Source organism: Doryrhamphus excisus, chromosome 11, assembly GCF_030265055.1.
Source record: "Doryrhamphus excisus isolate RoL2022-K1 chromosome 11, RoL_Dexc_1.0, whole genome shotgun sequence".
Classification (NCBI taxonomy): Eukaryota; Metazoa; Chordata; class Actinopteri; order Syngnathiformes; family Syngnathidae; genus Doryrhamphus; species Doryrhamphus excisus.
The window spans coordinates 11,911,979-11,930,924 of record NC_080476.1 but is presented as its reverse complement, the minus strand read 5'-3'; the positions used below and the strand labels follow the sequence as shown (position 1 = coordinate 11,930,924).

General features: G+C 44.4%; 3 protein-coding genes across 5 annotated transcripts; 1 reads left to right on the top strand and 2 right to left on the bottom strand.

The window, feature by feature from the left end:
- Window positions 1–301: 301 nt before the first annotated feature.
- mrpl22 (mitochondrial ribosomal protein L22) lies at window positions 302–2,499 on the bottom strand. Of its 2 annotated transcripts, none has more exons than XM_058087727.1 (7): window positions 2,341–2,499; window positions 1,978–2,020; window positions 1,668–1,803; window positions 1,175–1,240; window positions 1,008–1,085; window positions 861–930; window positions 302–574 (listed from the first exon to the last, which is right to left on the bottom strand). In XM_058087727.1, the coding sequence occupies exons 1-7, from the start codon at window positions 2,384–2,386 to the stop codon at window positions 366–368; spliced, it is 648 nt and encodes a 215-aa protein (XP_057943710.1). In that variant the 5' UTR covers window positions 2,387–2,499; the 3' UTR covers window positions 302–365. The 2 variants fall into 2 exon arrangements, with proteins under 2 accessions (XP_057943710.1, XP_057943711.1); XM_058087728.1 differs by lacking the exon at window positions 2,341–2,499 and adding an exon at window positions 2,096–2,274.
- Window positions 2,159–15,752, top strand: gemin5 (gem (nuclear organelle) associated protein 5). Of its 2 annotated transcripts, none has more exons than XM_058087725.1 (27): window positions 2,159–2,625; window positions 2,948–3,102; window positions 3,163–3,344; window positions 3,550–3,719; window positions 4,620–4,718; window positions 5,076–5,208; window positions 5,283–5,448; window positions 5,508–5,720; window positions 6,869–6,954; window positions 7,042–7,124; window positions 7,501–7,637; window positions 7,710–7,783; window positions 7,864–8,045; window positions 9,307–9,446; window positions 9,509–9,680; window positions 9,740–9,916; window positions 9,980–10,027; window positions 10,106–10,234; window positions 11,804–11,899; window positions 11,983–12,120; window positions 12,194–12,341; window positions 13,385–13,504; window positions 13,595–13,805; window positions 13,995–14,255; window positions 14,331–14,839; window positions 14,905–14,992; window positions 15,050–15,752. In XM_058087725.1, the coding sequence occupies exons 1-27, from the start codon at window positions 2,484–2,486 to the stop codon at window positions 15,212–15,214; spliced, it is 4,224 nt and encodes a 1,407-aa protein (XP_057943708.1). In that variant the 5' UTR covers window positions 2,159–2,483; the 3' UTR covers window positions 15,215–15,752. The 2 variants fall into 2 exon arrangements, with proteins under 2 accessions (XP_057943708.1, XP_057943707.1); XM_058087724.1 differs by having other exon boundaries at window positions 9,980–10,036; window positions 10,109–10,234.
- On the bottom strand, window positions 15,363–18,908 carry cnot8 (CCR4-NOT transcription complex, subunit 8). Its single transcript, XM_058087726.1, has 7 exons — window positions 18,777–18,908; window positions 18,055–18,282; window positions 17,786–17,979; window positions 16,749–16,910; window positions 16,526–16,670; window positions 16,069–16,179; window positions 15,363–15,988 (listed from the first exon to the last, which is right to left on the bottom strand). Exons 2-7 carry the CDS (start codon window positions 18,169–18,171, stop codon window positions 15,860–15,862), a joined length of 858 nt encoding a protein of 285 aa, XP_057943709.1. The 5' UTR covers window positions 18,172–18,282; window positions 18,777–18,908; the 3' UTR covers window positions 15,363–15,859.
- Between the last annotated feature and the right edge of the window lie 38 nt (window positions 18,909–18,946).

Below are 18,946 nucleotides of genomic sequence, written 5' to 3'. Positions count from 1 at the left end.
GTAAGTGGACTGATAGCTCATGAGTGGCGCCTGCCAGAGAAAGAGCTACCATTTCCTCACTGACTCGCGAGCGGCACGGTATTCAAATTATTCGTAGTACTGACGTAAAAGGAGACGTCACATTAGAATTAAGCCACAAATTAACCATACCGCTGTATAAGCCCAAAGTTTAAGAAAAAAGTAGCAGTTTATACACCGGAATAGGAATAAAAGCTTAATAACGATAGTAACATAAAGTTCTAAGGTTACAAGAAAAAGCTGTGACGTTGAAGTAAGGTTACAAGAACATTCTCGTAATGTCTCTTCACAACTTTATTTACAAATATAACCACACACATCCACTTGTATCACACTGCCAGTCCTGTCTACAGACTGTGTATAATGGTTCTTCTCTTGAGGCCCTCCACGTACTCCTTGGCCTGGTCCAGGCTCGTCTTCTCCTCCGTCTTGGGTGGCGAGCCCTCCACTAGCTTGACGAAGTAGTGACAGTAAACTCTGTCCATGATGCCGAACATCCCTCTGCCGTGGTAGCGGATGCGCTTCAAGTACATCCCCTTCCCGGAGAAAGACTCAGCTGCAGGGAGGGTGAAGGAACATTTAACTCATCTCATACATACTTTGTGGGATTATAAAAAAATTTCATGTGTAATTTTAATGTAAATGTTAGAGCCCCGGCACAGGACATGAAATGCATGTTGGCTGGTTGTGTTTGATTGTCCTCTAGTGGAAGGAAATGACATTGCAAAACACGCATATACAGGGAACAGGGAACATTAACCACAGAACATTGCTTCAGTTTATTACTTTAAGATTGTCCAATACTGGTCTCCTAATTGAAATATGATCCTGCATACACTCACCTACATATAAGTTGGATTTGTACTCCACGTTGTGGTTTTTTACCGCCATCTCCTGAGCCTCCAGGAGAACCTGCAGTGGAAGATTAGAAATTATGACAACTGTTCCATTTTTTCACTGAACGGTGCATGGAAATCAGATCTTCAGACCTCTTTCATGATCTTGGCCCCTTTTTTGTCATTGAACTGCAACTGTGCGATGGCTTCATCGATGCTCATTCCTCGAATCTGCAAATGGTAACATTTTTATTATAGTCGCCATCTTTTTATTTGGATTTCCATGCAGAATTTATGTGTGTGACGTTGTTGGATCTCACCATTTTGGCTAGGTACCACATCTTGTCTTTGCTGTACTTTATCTGTCTTCTTGAATGATGGATCTCCTGTTGTAGGGAGAATGAAATAGAGCAGGGGCGTCAGACTCTTTTTCACCGCATTTCATATCACAGTTATGGTTGCCGTCAGAGGTTCGTGGCTTTGCAGGATTCATCAGCGCTCAGAGCTCAAAGACTAGATAGGACAGCTCAAAACTGAGAGGGATCAAACAAGTTCCAAACATTTATTCTCTCAGATTGAGATCAAGACTGGTTTCACTCTTTTTGTGAAAAAGAACAGCCGTTAAGATGCCTGACTTGGGTGGAATGAGGTTGATCCCACCCAGAGCACCACAACAAAATCATAAAAACTCAAATTTCATACTGATTTTCAGCCAAAAAGTGACCACGTTTTACAAAAAAAAAAACATTTATGACAGGCATTATTTCCAGGCCTTGATCCTTGGTCCAAATAACGGACTGCAGGGGGACATACTGCTGGTCTGCGGGGCTCATCTGGAAGCTGAGGTGGATACACAATCTTGTTCCTCCTCTCCCAGTTCTTTGCTTCCAGTGAAGTGGTGGTGTGGAGACATGACATCTGCTGGGGACCGCCTGCTACTGCTGCTAACCTGGACGCACAATAGCAAAATTGTAATAACTACTTGTATTTGTTCCAAATAATTTAATTTCACTGCTGCATAAATGCCGGAAGTAACAGACCCTAACAAATCCTTTCCACTACTATGGCACACAATGTCCTTCTGATTAGCTTGAATGCTAACGTGAGAAATAACCATTCTTACCTTGGATGAAAAAGACCAAATATACTTCGGATTGACGAAAAACCTGCAAACACAAACAGTGGTGTTAACCATGTGTTCAAATATTACAAAATATGCAATTTATGTACATGTTCCTTACCGCTAGCTGTTATGACGGCGGCCATGATGGCTATTCCGACAACGAATCGATTTACGGCAATAATGTGTTTGTAGTAACGTTACTGAGAAGCACTAGCTCCTCAGGTGTCCGGATATAATCAGCGTATAACTGATACATATAGTCGTAAAACTACGAAAACATAATGAAAGTCACATAACATAAATCAAAAGCTAGAATACACATTTAAGTCGTGATGTACATGCATCTTGTATGGGCTCGCTCACCTTCCGTAGAAGCAGGATTTACGACACCGTTCCGTCTTACGGTCATTGTTGTGACGCTTTGGAGGAAACATGTGAGATCCGTTCATTTGAACAGTTCTTCTCAGATACTTATCTATTAATTATTTAGCAGATAAAGTCCAAAAATGCACGAAAGGCTGCTTCCCGCCTCTCCGAACTGGTACTGTTCGCGTTGCTGTGACGTCAACAGCAGCGGTTTACTGGGCGTCGGAGCCAAAAACTTACTCTATTTGATTGACGTGTCTGCATCCACCTGCAGGGTTGTTGGTAAGTGAGCATTATTTATATTTTGCTCAATTTAAGAGTTTTAAATAATTCGTCCCGGTTGACTGTAATAGTGAAACAATTTCAATGATTGCATAAAGATTGCATTCTGGCTTCAGGTGTGGCGATTCGTTTGCTGGGCTTGCTAGCATGACACATTTAGCTAATTTTGGGTCAATTAACTCCTTTGCAAAAGTCAAGTAACATGTACACCTTCTTTAAATTGTGACCAATCTGCTATTAGCTGATGTCAACATTCATATAGTAGACATTTTTCTTCTTTTGCTGTTGTAAAGACTTTTAACGGTGCCATTTCATTTTTCAGGTGTCCTCGTTGGCCATAAAGGGTTGGTGTCAGGGGTTTCCTTCTGCCAGGATGCGACACAAACTCACCTCTGCGCCACTTCCTCTGGCGATGGCGTGGTGCTCTTCTGGGATACAAACACCCAAACTCTTATACGGGAAGATGCACACCACCAGGTACGTAGTAACTTTCCACATCCGCTTCCAGTCCTGTTTTAAAACCTGTGTCCTCCTCAGAACGCCATCTCGGCCTTGCACTGGTCCCCCCTGGACAAGAACCTGGTGGTGTCAGGGGATGAGAAGGGGATAGTGGTGTGTCACTGGTACAACACAGGGGACACTGCAAGTTTCTTCCCGGAGCCCAGGAGCATCATCTGCCTCACCTGCTCCCCTCACACGTGGAGCACAGTGGCTGTCGGGTAGGATGAAGATGCAAACAGCAGAGTACTGATTCATGCAACAAATTGCTTTGTAGTTGAATACAAACTTCTTTATTTTTTGGTAATTTTAGGGAAATTCTGTAACAACTACATGAGTAGTGTATGACACCATTTAATATTATATTATTTTACCCTACACCTTTTGATTTCTATTCTACCTTTCATCACAAACATTGTCCCAAAGGTACAAAGATGGTATGATTGTGCTGATTGATGTGAGCAAGAAAGGCGAGGTGACGCATCGTCTTCGCGGGCACGATGACGACATCCAGTCCATAGTGTGGTCGCCCCTCACCGGCAAGGACGCCTTTTACTGCAGAGCGGAGCCCAGCGACTGTAGCGGTGAGCTCGGAGGTAAATTATGTCATTTTATTTTGTTTATTAACACATGGTTTGGGGCTGCACGGTGGTTGAGTGGTTAGCGTGCAGAACTCACAGCTAGGAGTTCAATTCCACCCTCGGCCATCTCTGTGTGGAGTTTGCATGTTCTCCCCGGGTACTCCGGTTTCCTCCCACATTCCAAAAACATGCTAGGTTAATTGGTGACTCCAAATTGTCCATAGGTATGAATGTGAGTGTGAATGGTTGTTTGTCTATATGTGCCCTGTGATTGGCTGGCCACCAGTCCAGTTTTTTGTGAGGATAAGCGGTAGAAAATGACTGAATGAACACACAATGTCAACATATCTTCAAATCAAATCAACTTTATTTGTATAGTACTTTTCCTGCAAAGACATGCAACACAAAGTGCTTTACAGAATTAAAAACAATTACCACAATTAAAAGGAAAAACAAATACTAAGAAAGCCCCTCCCTCCCACCCTCCATACTAGACACACACACACACACACACACAATCACACACAGTAGGGAGACATGGCATGGCACTGAGGATCAAGGAAACGCCACCTTTAGGGCCGTCCACACTGGGAGGAGCCGCAGGCCGTGCCATTGGGGGACCAGCACCCATGCCCCCCGACTCCGACAGACGGGCGGACCCCCACATTAAAGGGAGGAACCCCCAGCCGGCCGGGTCGAAGGGACCCAAGGATGGCACCCCCTCAGCAGACCCGACACCCGCCCCCAGTGTGGAGGACCCCCCCTCCTGAGGAAATACTGGAGTTAAAAGCTAAAAACTAAAAGCATAAAATAGGACTAAAAAGATAAAAACGTAAGAAAAGTTTTAAAATATTAGTTAAAATATTGTGTCTTTAATCTTTTTTTTTTTTTTTTTATATTTTGTGTATATTCCAGCGTCCAATGGGGTGAGTGCAGGTGAGGAGAAAGCCTGCTACCTCGCTTCTGGAAGCAAAGACCAGACAGTGAGGATTTGGAGCACGGCAACAGGGAAAGGTGAGGTGCTTTTGAAGGAGTTTTACTTACGTCTGAATCTGTAAATGGCTGTAATTATAGCACTTTTAATTCTGATATTCACGATTAACTCATTCAATCCCAGCCATTTTTCAAAAGACAGTCTCATCAGTAACGGCAGTGAATTTTAGATTTTGACTGATTTTTCAAGGCACACAGATTATTGTGTTCTACGGATATATAAACATGGAACACACGACAATATATATTAGACTCCCGTCTTTCATCAGGAGAAAAAAAAAGTGTTTCTACCTTTTTCCGTTCTTTAGTAATGAGCAGTAGAACATAGGTAAGATATCAGTTTCTGACTAAATCCACGACTGAAATGTTCCCATGCAGGCGTGTCGACCTTGAAGCTGCCCTATCTGAAGAGAAGAGGTTCTGCCGTGGACCCGACCCTCAAAGAGAGACTCTGGCTCAACGTCCATTGGCCCAAAGGACAGCCCACGCAACTCGTGTCCACCTGCTTCAGGTTGTTTCCATCACCGCACCTCTTGGGAGGTCGGCGTTCTTACAAGGCGGTTTAACGTACGTGTTTGCGTGCAGCGGCGAGCTCCTGATGTGGGACTTAACCAAGACCGGGAAGCAGAAGTGGACCCTGTTTGGCTCGTCCTCCGAGGGACAAAACCACAGCAGGATCGTCTTCAACACGGCGTCCGTCACCCTGCGGGACGGCAGCGAGCTGCTCCTCAGCACGTCTTTGGACAGAGAGGTATGTCTCATCTCTCACCGGACGTCGCATCTACAGTCATAACCTCTGGCCTCTTCAAGGTCAAATGCTGGAACCTGGCCTCGCTCAATTGCTGCTGGACGCTGCCTACGCTGGGCGGGTTCGTTTACAGCCTCGCATTCTCACCCGTCGGCACTGGCTGCCTCGCTCTGGGCGTGGGCGACAATATGATCCGAGTTTGGAACACATTGTCCACACAGAACCACTACGACACGCGCTGCTTCTGGCAGGGCATCAAGTCCAAGGTCACGTCGGTAAGAAGACACATTTTCATATTTTTTTAAATGTCATGGCTTTAAAGGTATCCAATCCACTTTAGTTATTATAGCACATTTTATAAACAGAGTTTCCAAAGTGCTGCACAGACTAGTAAAATAAAAAGTAAAAATAAAATACAATAAATAAAGGTACAAATTGAATTTAATCCAAAACTAAAAGATCAAATAAGAAATAAAGTAGTAAAATAGATATTAGAATATAAAAGTATAAAAAATAAAACCATTTAAAATAAAAAGAAAAAACTAGAAGACACAGGACCATACAACTAACTCCGAGTTAAAAGCCAGAGAATAAAAGTGGCTTTTAAGACAAAACTTGATGTTGGGGGGCCTTTTTTTTTTTACTTGGGAGGGGAGAGAGTTCCATAGCTTGGGGGCCAACCACAGAAAAGGCTCTGTCTCCCCTGGTCTTAAGTCTCATCTTGGGCACCACAAGTTGGAGCTGGCCCTTGGACCTCAGGTAGCCATGTTTCCACCACGCTGATGTTAAAGGGGACTTCATTCATTCATTCATTCATTTTCTACCGCTTTTTCCTCACGAGGGTCGCGGGGGGTACTGGAGCCTATCCCAGCTGTCTTGGGGCAAGAGGCGGGGTACACCCTGGACTGGTCGCCAGCCAATCACAGGGCACATATAGACAAACAACCATTCACACTCACATTGATACATTTGTAGTGGCCAATTAACCTAGCATTTTTTTGGAATGTGGGAGGAAACCGGAGTACCCGGAGAAAACCCACGCATGCACGGGGAGAACATGCAAACTCCACACAGAGATGGCCGAGGGTGGAATTGAACCCTGGTTTCCTAGCTGTGAGGTCTGCGCACTAACCACTAGACCGCCGTGCCGCCCTAAAGGGGACTTATTTAATAAAATATAAGCAGTTTTATTTCTCATCGAGCAGACACACGCTCATGGCAAAGGGCTTTTTGGTGCCAAGTTTCTTGTGATAATGCGTTAAATTTTAAGTATTTCAAGCAGTAGGGTGCTAGGAAATGGAAAATGAGCTTTTAAAGAGTGCTTTCATTTGTCTAGAAAAGTGCAGTAATTAGCGCAGTAGCGCACATTTTGTGTTGTGTATGTGTTCAAGCCCACAAAAGAGGTTTTGTTTCTAAATTGCAGCTGGCTTGGCACCCGAAAAGAGAGGGAACCTTGTCGTTTGGCACAGACGACGGCAAAGTGGGAATCTATGACGTCTTCTCCAACAAGTAAGAGCTGTTTTTTTTTTTGTTGTTTTCGAGTATTATTTACTGCGCGTTATTTACTGTTTTTTTTTTTTTTTCATGTCTTGACAGGCCTCCGCAGATCTCCAGCTCCTACCACAAAAAGACGGTGTACTCTCTGGCCTGGGGACCATCACTTCCACCGGTGTCGTTTGGTAAGGCGCCATTTTGAACAGCAAAGCAACACACACAACTGAGTCAACAAAAATCAGTCTGGCCGCCATTCTTCTTACTGAATTAGCGGAGTTCATTTAAAGGAGCTGTGGGCAGACGGTGCTGTAATTAGTCCAAGCACTGAGTGTTGCCATGCCGACGACCATCTGCTTGGTGGCTTTTAATGGAAGCAAAACAAGCTTTTAATGTCAGGACAGGTGATTTGTCTTATAAAGAGTGTTAGGTTCTGTTTTCTTTTTATATTTTAGCACCTGCTTGCTGAGTGGACATCGTGAAACAGATGGCGAACACCAACCAATGCAATAAAATTAAAGAGAAAAGTTCTAGGTATGACTGGTTTTTCATATGATTTATTAGGTTCAGCTGAGGGCAAGCCGTCCTACAGCTTGTACAGCTGTGCCGGCGAGGGCATCATTCTGCAGCATGACCCCTACAAGTTGGGCGGCGACGCCAGCGATATCAACGACCTCATCCGGGAGACCAACAACATCAAGGTGGCAGAGGCCAAAGTCAAAAACTTTTTCCCCTGAAACTGGTTATGAATGGTGTCATGTTTCTTTTCACAGCACAAACTGTCTCCACACACTGACCTCAGCTGGAAGCCGGATGGGAAAGTGGTCGCTATCGGCAACGAGGACGGGTAACATGAAGGACTACTCCATATACTGTATGTCCACCCATCCATCCCCCTTAATCCAATCCCGCTTCTTTTCCCGTCAGGTGCATTGACGTCTATCAGGCTCCGACTCTGAAGCTTTTATGCAGCATCCAGCAGCACCACAAGATCATCAACGTGCTGCGATGGCACCCCGAACATAACGCCCTCCCAGAGCTGCACGGCCTGCTTGCCTCGGGGTCCAGCAATGCCATCGTCTACGTGCACGACCTGCATTCTGTATTAGGTAAGCTAGACTTGCAAAACTCTGGTTCGGAAAAAAGGAAACTGTCCAAGGAAATTAGCTAAACTGCTCGTCTCAGTTAAGGAAATCTAGATTTAGACAGATGTCGTGAATTCCAGGATCTAAACTGGGCCCATTAAATTTAGAGACATTTTAATAAAACAGTGGCTACAACACGGCTAGTTAAACAGTGCCGAATTGAGCATCGCCGTCCTTTTGGGAACTAAAACCAAGAGTGAATGCAGAGTCTCAGCACACCTGAAGATATACAGGTGCGTAGGAAGCAGGCGTAGCCAACAAAGTGTTCAAAAAGAGGTTCCCGCACACTGTGTCGCTCTCATTCATTAATTTAGGTAACGTTTCGGTCCGTTTGACCTTCATCAGACATATTAGATCCCACCTCCGCCCTACACACATATGTATGTCCCCAATGGTGTACAGGTGTACAGATTTTAACATAATATGAAAAACATTTTTTTAAAATAAATAATTCAATTCAATACAAACACATGTACAAATAGGGGCAACCATGCCAATGATTTAAAAACATTAATTCATTCATTTTCTACTGCTTTTTCCTCACGAGGGTCGCAGGGGTTCTGGAGCCTATCCCAGCTGTCTTTCGGCGAGAGGCGGGGTACACCCTGGGCTGGTCGCCAGCCAATCACAGGGCACATATAGACAAACAACCATTCACACTCACATTCATACCTATGGACAATTTGGAGTCGCTAATTAACCTAGCATGTTTTTGGAATGTGGGAGGAAACCGGAGTACCCGGAGAAAACCCACGCATGCACGGGCAGAACATGCAAACTCCACACAGAGATACCTGAGGGTGGAATTGAACCCTGGTCTCCTAGCTGCCGTGCCGCCCTTTATGATTTTTTAAAAATAAAAAAATCAGTAAATACTCTAAAATAAAATAACTTCATAGAAAGAGGAGGGGGGAGGAAAGAAAAACCTAAAACCACAAAAGTTTTCTTCTTCGATGTCAGAATTGTCCATTGTTATAATTCCTGCATCACACACGTTGTCGACCTCTCTCCATCTCTGTGTGCTCTGTGTCCTCCTCTTCATCTGGCAGTAGTCCAGCCTTTCAAAACCCATTGATAGTGTTTTTTTACCTGCTCCATGCTATAAAATGAAATGAAAGGATACCTGTTGGGATGTATTGTTGTCTACTACCACGCATGCAATGAGTCACATGATATGTTTTGAAGGTGTTTTTACTCTAATGCTTGTTTTGGTTCCTTAACACAGAAAACCCTCCGGAGAGCCCCCTGGTGATGACAGAGCCGTATCGCAGGCTGTGCGGCCACACGTCAAAAATCACCGGGATGTCCTGGAGTCCTCACCACAGCGGCAAACTGGTCACCGTGTCCTACGACGGCACCGCCCAGGTCAGTGACACCCACTATCGATAAAATAGTTAGGAGGCAGACATTTATTTTGTGGCGTTCAGGTGTGGGACGTGCAGCAGGAAGCGGCGGTGTCCAACTATCGGGGTCACGTGGGGTACCTGCTGTGCGTGGAGTGGTCCCCCGTCGACCCCGATGTCATCTGGACCGGAGGGAAGGACTTCACCGTGCAGGAGTGGAGAGTCTCCAAGCAGGAGTTCACAAAGCCCCCCAAAGGTGACAACCAACAAAAGCAAAAGTGCGCGTTTGTGTACTTAATGTAGATGTCGTCACAGGAAAGAAGATGATGGACCTGAAGGAGAAGGCCAAACAGAAGAAGAAGACCAAGAAGCCGACGCCAGAGGTGAACAGTGAAGCTGTTGCTGAGGCGGCTAGCATCGGACAGGAGCCTTCTGATGAAGATGAAGAACAGGTGGAGGTCATCTCCGCAAACAGTCCTGTACCTCCAACAGGTAAAAAAATACAACTTTTTAAAGGGTTTGTACCTTTTACGCTAACACCTCCTATCAAATTAGCCTCCTTAGCATCTCAGAGGAAACCCTCGACTGTAATGAAGTGCAAAGACAAAGCAGGTATTTTTAGATCAGAACTTCACATGCGTGGATGGATTTGCGCATGATAGCGACATGTGTTTACATGTACAGACTCAAACCTGCAGAAGAAGAAGAAGGCCCGCTCCTTGCTGCCCATCAGCACCGCCTTGGACCATCGGCCCAAAGAGGAACTCCTCCAGGACTGCCTCACCCTGGCGGCTGTCGCACACGGCAGCGGTGAGTGTTGGGACCTTCATCTCGGTCCTCATCGTCATCACTTCTTCTGCTTTCGTTGACAGTTTCCTGAAGTAGCGGTACAGCGGTAGCACAATAATAGCGGCACACTGTCTAGTGCAGAACATCTGTTTTGAACTAACTCCTTCCTACTTTGTTAGCACGTTAGCACGCACTGTTGTGATCATGTTGGCTCTATCTATGCTGTTGGATAGACGATATAGACCAATATAATCCACTAGATTTTGATAATATCAGACCAATATCAGCATAGGAACCCAACACTTCTAATTTGTAGTATAGTAGAGTACTTATAAATTATTTAGCACCATTAGAGCCCTATAGCAATGAAATAACACCCCTATAGTCACCTTCACTCTCTATTATTCTTTGTTTATACCATACTGTGCAACTAACTCTTATGCTCAGGCTACCAGATCACTGCAAGGACATAAGAGACGGCTGCTGTTTCAAGTATTAGCATGCTATCGAGCTAAATCGTTAGCCTCCAGTTAATTTATTGTAAACCTGAGAAAGGGTTTCACATACCGTATTGGCATGTTGGTGTGCATTATACACTAATATTCCTAACTTGGAGTGTAGAAAACCTGTTTATGACTTTTAAAATATTTTTGTATCATCATTAGAGCCCTATAGCAATGAAATAACACCCCTATAGTCACCTTCACTCTCTATTATCCTTTGTTTATACCACACTGTGCAACTAACTCTTATGCGCAGGCTACCGGATCACTGCAAGGACATAAGAGACGGCCGCTGTTTCAAGTATTAGCATGCTATCGAGCTAAATCGTTAGCCTCCAATTAATTTGTTGTAAACCTGAGAAAGGGTTTCACATTACATATTGGCATGTTGGTGTGCATTATACACTAATATTCTCCAACTTGGGGTGTAGAAAACCTGTTCATGACTTTTTGAATATTTTTTTTATCATCATTAGAGCCCTACAGCAATGAAATAACACCCCTATAGTCACCTTTACTCTCTATTATTCTTTGTTTATACCACACTGTGCAACTAACTCTTATGCGCAGGCTACCGGATCACTGCAAGGACCTAAGAGACGGCCGCTGTTTCAAGTATTAGCATGCTATCGAGCAAAATCGTTAGCCTCCAATTAATTTGTAAACCTGAGAAAGGGTTTCACATACCATATTGGCATGTTGGTGTGCATTATACACTAATATTCTCCAACTTGGAGTGTAGAAAACCTGTTTAGCAGTTTTTAAATATTTTTTTATCATCATTAGAGCCCTATAGCAATGAAATAACACCCCTATAGTCACCTTCACTCTCTATTATTCTTTGTTTATACCACACTTTAGCCTTCAATTAATTTGTTGTAAACCTGAGAAAGGGTTTCAAAGGGAGTGGGGAAGAAGGACACAATAAGTAGCCAAAAATGTACCACTTCCACATGTAATGGGAGGAGAACTTTCTTTTTCCACTCTATCATGTCGGACATGCTATTGCTGAAGGTAGACACATGACTTGTCTTTCTGTATATTTTTTTGGCTCCCTTGGTTTACGTCATCTATGTTTTGCTTCCAGCGCCCCCTGCAGGTTGTGTCCCAGGCCAGGGCGAGCACATCCACCTGGGCCTCTTCTCGGACAGAACAGCGCTGCACCACCTGTTTGATGCCGAAGGTGCGCTTGATTTATGGTCCCTCTGAGCGCCGAGGCAACAAACCAATGCTTATGTACATATTGCGTTTGTCCTATCCTCGCAGAGGAGAGTCACGTGAAGGCCGGCCACTTTGAGTCGGTGGTATACCTTCGTCTGTGGAGCGGAGACCTGGAGGGGGCGCTGGAGCTCGCCGCTGAGAGAGGAGAACTCAACGACCACCTCCTCTCCGTGGCGCCAATGGGTGACTTGATTGTAGAACATTCAAATTCACCCATTATTCTTACGTTAATTCTCAAATGTAACACTTTTCGTAGGGGGCTTCAAGGTGTGGCATAGCATAGTGGAGCGCTACGTCAAGCAGCTGTGTTTGCAGGAGCAGTACTTGAAGGCAGCATCTCACCTGCTGTCCATCAACAAGCTGTACGACGCCGTCGACCTGCTGCGGTCTCACAAGCTCTACAGGTGATAAAAAATAACCAAATAGTAAGATGACTACAAAGCAGTACTGTGTGAGACACTCAACTTCCTTGTTCCAGTGCACCAGGGGTCTCAAACACGCGGCCCGCGGGCCAAATGTGGCCCGCAGGACACTAGTTTGAGGCCCCCCGCCTTGATATGAAAGGCCCGCGCAAGTTTGATATGGATGCTGTACGGTATCATGTACCCAGAAAAAATGATTACGTTTGATTAATGTTCATGTTAAAGGTTAAATAACTGTTAATAGTTATCCCCCCTATCCGTGTGGAAGTGGTAAGTTTTTGGCTATTTAAGTTTAAAGGAAATAACTTGAAGGCTACCGTTTAGGTCGCTAGCTCTCTAGTTTGCGAGTTAGCATGTGTCTCAAGACCCCAGAGTTGCGCAATATGTTGTAAATGAAAAGAGTATAAATGTGACTATAGTCGTGTTTTGTCATGTCTACAGGGCTCTATGGGCTCTAATGATTTGTTAATTATAATCTGAAAAAAAATAATTTGTCTACCCACCAACTATATGTGGTTTTTATTATTTGCCGTTTTATTATTATTATATTTATTTATTTATTACTGATTGATCGATTTTCTTTATTCTTGATTTGTTTATTTATTTTTCATCTTATTTTGTGTAGAAAAATAAAAATTAAGATATTTGAGAACAGTGGAATGTTTTATCCGAGCTTTTCTTGTAGAAAATCGGAACCAAAGCAAAGTTGATTCATTTTTCTGTTTTTAATAAATGCGTTTTTTTTGTAAAACCTGATTGCGGCCCAGTCTCACCCAGACCCTAGCTCCAGTGGCCCCCAAGTAAATTGAGTTTAAGACCCCTGCACTACACAGTACTGTCTGCAAGAAATAGTAGCTATCGATTAGTGAGCTAAAATGTTATTTTCCATTTTAACTCACAGCGAATATGGAATAAACCCTGTATAAAGTCATGGGGTGTATAGTATATATATTTTTTATGTATTTTTGGCATTACTGTAGGATAGACAGATGTGTTCAGGAGTCGTCTATTTTTGGTGTTTTTAGGGAGGCCATCGCTCTGGTCAAAGCCAGGCTGCCAATGGAAGATCCAGTCCTAAAGGAGTTGTACACCTGCTGGGCATCCATGCTGGAGAAGGACGGACATTTCTCTGCAGCCGCTAAATGGTGACTCTCCTCTTTCTTTTTACAATATATTACTTACAACTACTTACAATTACTTACAAAATTGCTTACAACTACAACACTATGTCATAGTTACATCGCTGCCGGTGCCAGTTTTGACGCCGCCAAGGTCATTGCCCGCAAGAATGACATCTCTTCGCTGAGGACAGCAGCCGCTCTTGCCAGTGTCTCGGGCGAGGACACGCTGGCCCAGTCGCTGGCTCTGCGATGTGCCAAAGACCTGGCTTCCATGAGAGACTGGATCGCCGCTCAGGACATCCTGGCGTCGCAGGAAAGCCTACTGGTCAGTGAAATAATAACCATGTATTTGGTGTCACTAATATTTTTGCTGTTCCTAATATTTAGGGTATGCCTAATCAATTTAGGTGTACCTAACATTTTTGGATATAAGTGTACAAAATATTTTTTCCTGCAATAAAAACACAGAACCTCGTCATTGTAATTGAGTTTATTCAATGATTGCTTTCTACAGGTCCACAGGCTTCACCTCAGCATCACCGAGCTGCTGTACGCCGCTCTGACCGAGACGGGCTTTGTCCCCGAGTCGGGCGTCATCGGTCATGCATGGGCGTCACCGGCGAGCGAGAAACACATCCTGGAACGTGTACAAGATATCTGGTTTGAGCAATTTGGCGTTTCAAAAGGGGGTCGCCGTGACCTTGAGGAGCTCCTGCAGGAACTCAAGGGCGTGGAGAGTCCAACCAGAGTCACCGCCAGCCTTCCTCTGTCACAGGTGCGTTTAAACCCAAGTACTGCATCCAGCAGATGAGGATTACAGTAATGGAGTAATGGTGGTTCCCTTTTTTAGGTGCTGCTGTTGTCGTCTCTCCATGTGGCTCGCTGCGTCCTCTGCCGATCGCTGGATGATGCCGACCAGCTGATGAAGGAGCTGTGGGAGGCAGTGGCGTGCTTCAGAGAGGCCACAGACTTCTCCGTGTCTGCTGAAATCTGCAGGATTCTTATCCCTGGCGGTGATGTCGGTGCCGTGGTGACGACGAAACCTCTTGTGTCCGAAGATGCCAAAGCGGCCGCCATCAGCCTACAGACGTGGGTCCTCTACTATCGGCTCTACAAGCACTGGTGGCGCCACCCGGATGACGACGAGCAACAACAGGAGGCCGTCGTCACCAACGGTCTCAGTGAGCTTGGTTTTGATGCGTCGTCGCTTCTGTCTGATGCTCACGCCGCCTGTCAGGCTGAGCAGAGGTCAGTCAGAGAAATCCAGGAACGCCTGGCCGCTATGGTGATGCAACACAGCCGCATCAACACCACCACCACCACCACCAACGGGGATGCTCCTCAGGAGGCTAACCAGCAGTAAGTTATTATATTGAGGGCTGTAAATGGCTCAGACACCAAAGTGTCTTCGTCTGCCTTTTAAGGTCTGAAGAGGAGGACACTTTCCTTTCCTTGACAACAAAGATGTCCACGCACCAAACGCAGCTGGCCAACATTCCCGACACCATCAAGGTACAAACGCAGTCTTATTTTAACCTAACTTGTACTAACATTGTCTTTGTTTGCTAGTTGTATCCCCATCCAGATGTCGCCGAGTGCTGCCTCGTCCTCCTCCACCTTAGCCAGTCATCCCAGTCAGTCTCCGAGTCTCTGCAGCAAGAGGCCAAAGACCTGCTGCGAAAATACGCAACCAGTCCAACGCTCCGGAAGGCCTCCAATCGATTCCTGAGCTGAGTCTTTTGACAAAAAAAAAAACACTTCCACTGTACAGCTTTGTTGAATTAAAATGAAAAGTCAAAAAAACAAGTGGCAAAATTGGACTTAATTTTTGCTGGATTTGATCGTTTTTAGTAAAAAAAAAAATAAATCAAAAAAGTGTACATTGAAAATACAAAACAATTTAATATACAACTGTTTAAAACAATGTAGAACGTAAAAACAGATGGTAACCACAACATCTTCAAGCCGACGGTGGACAATTAATGAGAACAGTAGTTTGTCCAAAGGAGGAAGCATGCTCGCTGTTAAAACCTTTCACGTCAAGGGGTGTGGAGAAAATGCTAAAACATTTTTATTTTGCATCAAAAATTCTGTTTTTTGTTTTATTTACAGGCTCTTCTCGGCTGTGTTCACTTTTAAAAAGAAGTGAAAGAGTGCAGCTGGAGGAAAAAACAGGCGCTGGTCCCACACTGCTACAACAACAAAAAATATATTTTAAAAGGGTTCTGGATAATTGAATGTTTACTCGGTAAAATCCTCTAAAAGAAAGAAAGGTGGGCTGATCCCAGAAAGTGTCTGCTGTGAAGAGACCTGAATAGACAGGTTGGTCATGTGAAGATGAGTTTTTTTTCTTTGTTTTTTTTAAAATAAGTGCAACTGTCAGTGCTTGTTGTTGGTCTCCTCCTGACCCGAGCTGGAGATGCCATTCTGGGGCTGGCTGGAGCCGGAGCCCAGGCCGTACAACCTCCCACAATACTTTGCGTCGTCGATGTTGTCCTCAAAGAAAAGCTGAACAAAAAAAAAGTCATGAGGGCCCCCTGCAGGCGGAAGGGTGCAATGCAACATAATGGAACGCGCTTGAGTTTTACCTCTTTCATCCTGAAGAACGCCATCCCTGTCAGCAACGAATCAGAACCTGCCTGATGCTGCCTCCCGATCCTTTTCAGCTCCAACTGGTCCGCCACTTCCTGTAACCCGCCCTGAGTGCAAAAACATTTAGTTTGGACATTAGTTCATTAAGTATCTCCGCAAATCGTGGACTCTCTAATAAAAACTGACGATTAAAGTGCAGCATTAATAGTTCCCAATCTTTACTGAACAATGGCGGCACACTCCTTTCATCTTATGCACTCGTCTTTGTCCATTCACATATTTCACCAGGAGGCAACCAATAACGGAAGAGGGGTGTCCCGGCTCTGGATTTTCCTTGGCACGATCGCCAGCCATGACCCCTCTCTTGCCAGTATTGTTTCATCTTGTTATAAAAATGTATTTGCAAATGATGTATGTATGTCTATGGGATGGAAATAAGAATGATGTTTTTACCTTGAGGTTCTTGCAGCTCTTCATTAAATACTTGACGTCATAGATGGCGGGGAAGAAAAGGTTGAGGATCTGGAAGAAGTCGTGCTCCTCCTCGGGGAGTCGAGCGTCTGTCAGCAACTTCACCAGGTAGCCGAAGTCGTACCCGCTGGAAGACAGACCAGACCGTCATCGAGTTGAAGTAAGATGCCATGGCCATTGATATGAGTCATTCCACTCCGCTGACCTGTGGAAGGATAGCCACTTGACGTTCTCGCACAGCACCAGGCCCGACGTCATGAGGAGCTCGGCGAAGTAGAGCGTGTCGATGCCTTCCTCTTCATGTTTCTTGAACTGAAGCCCGGAGTTCTGCAGCAGGTCTATGGAGTCCTGTGAGTACATGTCTTCTCTGCAATGACAAATAGAATCCATCTAGCTTTTGTATTCAGGCTATGTTACATTTTCAATGTCATTTTAATTCAGGCACATCTACCGGAATACTGATACCAAAAAACTGATATATCCCCCCCCCCCCATCAACAAAGTATAAATGGTTCCAGACCCAACCATGATAAATCAACTCAGATTAATAAACACCCTTACACTGGTATAACCTTATATGGTATACATAGGAACAGAAAATAAGTGGTGGTTGCCTCATCAGTGAAACATGACTGACACCTAGTGACCACTTTACAACACTACACACCATAATGTGTTTTTCCAGTGCATTTAATGAACGCTTTATTTGTATTTTAGTTCATTTAGTCAATTTAATGCTTGGCTGAATATATGTACATTTTGCTAAAACGTGCATTTATTTATTGGGCTGTAATCAACCATGAAACAGTGACGCCTTAATATATTTTTAACTGTAAAGCTCTGGATTTTAAATGCAATGTGGCATAGAACGACTGTACTTCTGCCTCAACTATACATTTAAAATACTATTTTAGATTGTTAACCCTTTAAAACAGACAGTATTTCATAATACATTTGAAGGATAGACTACTTAAAAAAAGGTGTGAAATGTTTCTGCTTGCTTTGAATGGCGGGGAAAGCTGTGTGGTGGAGGATAAATATAAAAATTACAAACTGAAAGTCAATAATCCAACTTGAAATCTTAAAGGATTATATTAGTTTATGCTAAAATAAGTACATGGCCATTTTTGGTCACACAGCCAAAATGACTTGAAAATAAACCGAATAGCACCGAATGCCTTTAGGCGCTATAAAAAAAAAAATAAAACAGGACAGTGGAGGCGTCGTCAGCCGCTTACATACGTGAGGTTAAACTTGAAGTTGAACTGCCACGTCGTCGTGCCTGGCGGGTAGTCGCCGTCCTCATTCATGAACGTGAGCCCCAGCTGGATGATCTTTAGGAGATCCACGTTACACCGCAGCAGCTGGTACTGGTAGTCAACCGTGCTGCGGAACTCGCCAATCGGCCGCACAACCACTCCGGGGAATTCTGTGTCCTGGGAAGACAAACATGATCTGCGTTTATCGTCCTGCACCTATTCCACCGTACCCGTTCTACTGTTAGGTCGTACCATGGCGATGTAGTTGTAGCTTTGTATTATCTGACGGATTTTCCTCATTTCCTCCTCCACGTTGCTGGCCCAAACCTCGCAGATTATCTGACTGGCATCAGTAAGTGCGGCCGGCATGTTGGCAGGTGGCGAGAGCTTGAAGACCTCGACAACTCTGCGGCGCTTTGGTAGGGGGCGTTAAGGGAGGGAGGGGGGAAGGATCTTGGGATGAGGAAATAAAAAAAATGTCTGCGAAGGAAGAGAAGACAGTTATATAAACATTTCGGCGTTGAGCTTGGACTGTAACACTTTTCATGTATAATGTTCATTGGCTGTGGTTAAATATTTGACAAAATAAAACAAAAGTAAATGATTCTTTTAGAATTACGCGTTGCATGATGGGTAATGTGTGCTGTTTACAATTTCAGTCAAGCTGACATGTGTGGCTATTTCGTAAACCGTCAAATACTATACAAACAAATTAAATACTTCAGTATAGCAGATAAATATTAAAATAGTCAGATATTAATGGGTTTTGTTTTTTTAAGTAACGGCGCTGAGCTTTTAGCATCAACGGCTAATCGCTGTTACGTAGCAGCATCATGGCGCTATCGATAGTACGGATGTTATTTTGTCACGGAACAGTTCTTATGCTGAAACAACAGAGCATACACACGCTCCCACAGCCAAAGACACCGACGGGGTCTATTAAATAATTTTATAAATAAATAAAATAGGTTTACCAGAAAATTCCCTCGACGTTACCACTCGAGCTAGTAGCAAGTGCCGCGCCGGACTTGTTCGTTGTTTCCGCTTGCGGCTGCCAGTGCCTTGTACTTCCGTCTTTGTGCACGTACAACAGCGCGTTAAATGTGGACACTGACCCCTGGTGGTCCGGGGTGTAACAGCAACG

What these genes read in the sequence shown, in the direction of transcription:
- mrpl22 (XM_058087727.1), bottom strand. Translation starts at nt 2,386, where the DNA reads ATGACCGTAAGACGGAACGGTGTCGTAAATCCTGCTTCTACGGAAG. An exon ending in AAATCCTGCTTCTACGGAAG is followed by an intron (nt 2,021 to 2,340) that starts GTGAGCGAGCCC and finishes TTGTGTTTGCAG; the next exon opens with GTTTTTCGTCAATCCGAAGT. An exon ending in TTTGGTCTTTTTCATCCAAG is followed by an intron (nt 1,804 to 1,977) that starts GTAAGAATGGTT and finishes TTGTGCGTCCAG; the next exon opens with GTTAGCAGCAGTAGCAGGCG.
- gemin5 (XM_058087724.1), top strand. Translation starts at nt 2,484, where the DNA reads ATGCACGAAAGGCTGCTTCCCGCCTCTCCGAACTGGTACTGTTCGCGT. An exon ending in GCTATCGGCAACGAGGACGG is followed by an intron (nt 7,784 to 7,863) that starts GTAACATGAAGG and finishes TTTTCCCGTCAG; the next exon opens with GTGCATTGACGTCTATCAGG. An exon ending in CGACCTGCATTCTGTATTAG is followed by an intron (nt 8,046 to 9,306) that starts GTAAGCTAGACT and finishes TCCTTAACACAG; the next exon opens with AAAACCCTCCGGAGAGCCCC.
- cnot8 (XM_058087726.1), bottom strand. Translation starts at nt 18,171, where the DNA reads ATGCCGGCCGCACTTACTGATGCCAGTCAGATAATCTGCGAGGTTTGG. An exon ending in GCTACAACTACATCGCCATG is followed by an intron (nt 17,980 to 18,054) that starts GTACGACCTAAC and finishes TTGTCTTCCCAG; the next exon opens with GACACAGAATTCCCCGGAGT. An exon ending in AACTTCAAGTTTAACCTCAC is followed by an intron (nt 16,911 to 17,785) that starts GTATGTAAGCGG and finishes TTGTCATTGCAG; the next exon opens with AGAAGACATGTACTCACAGG.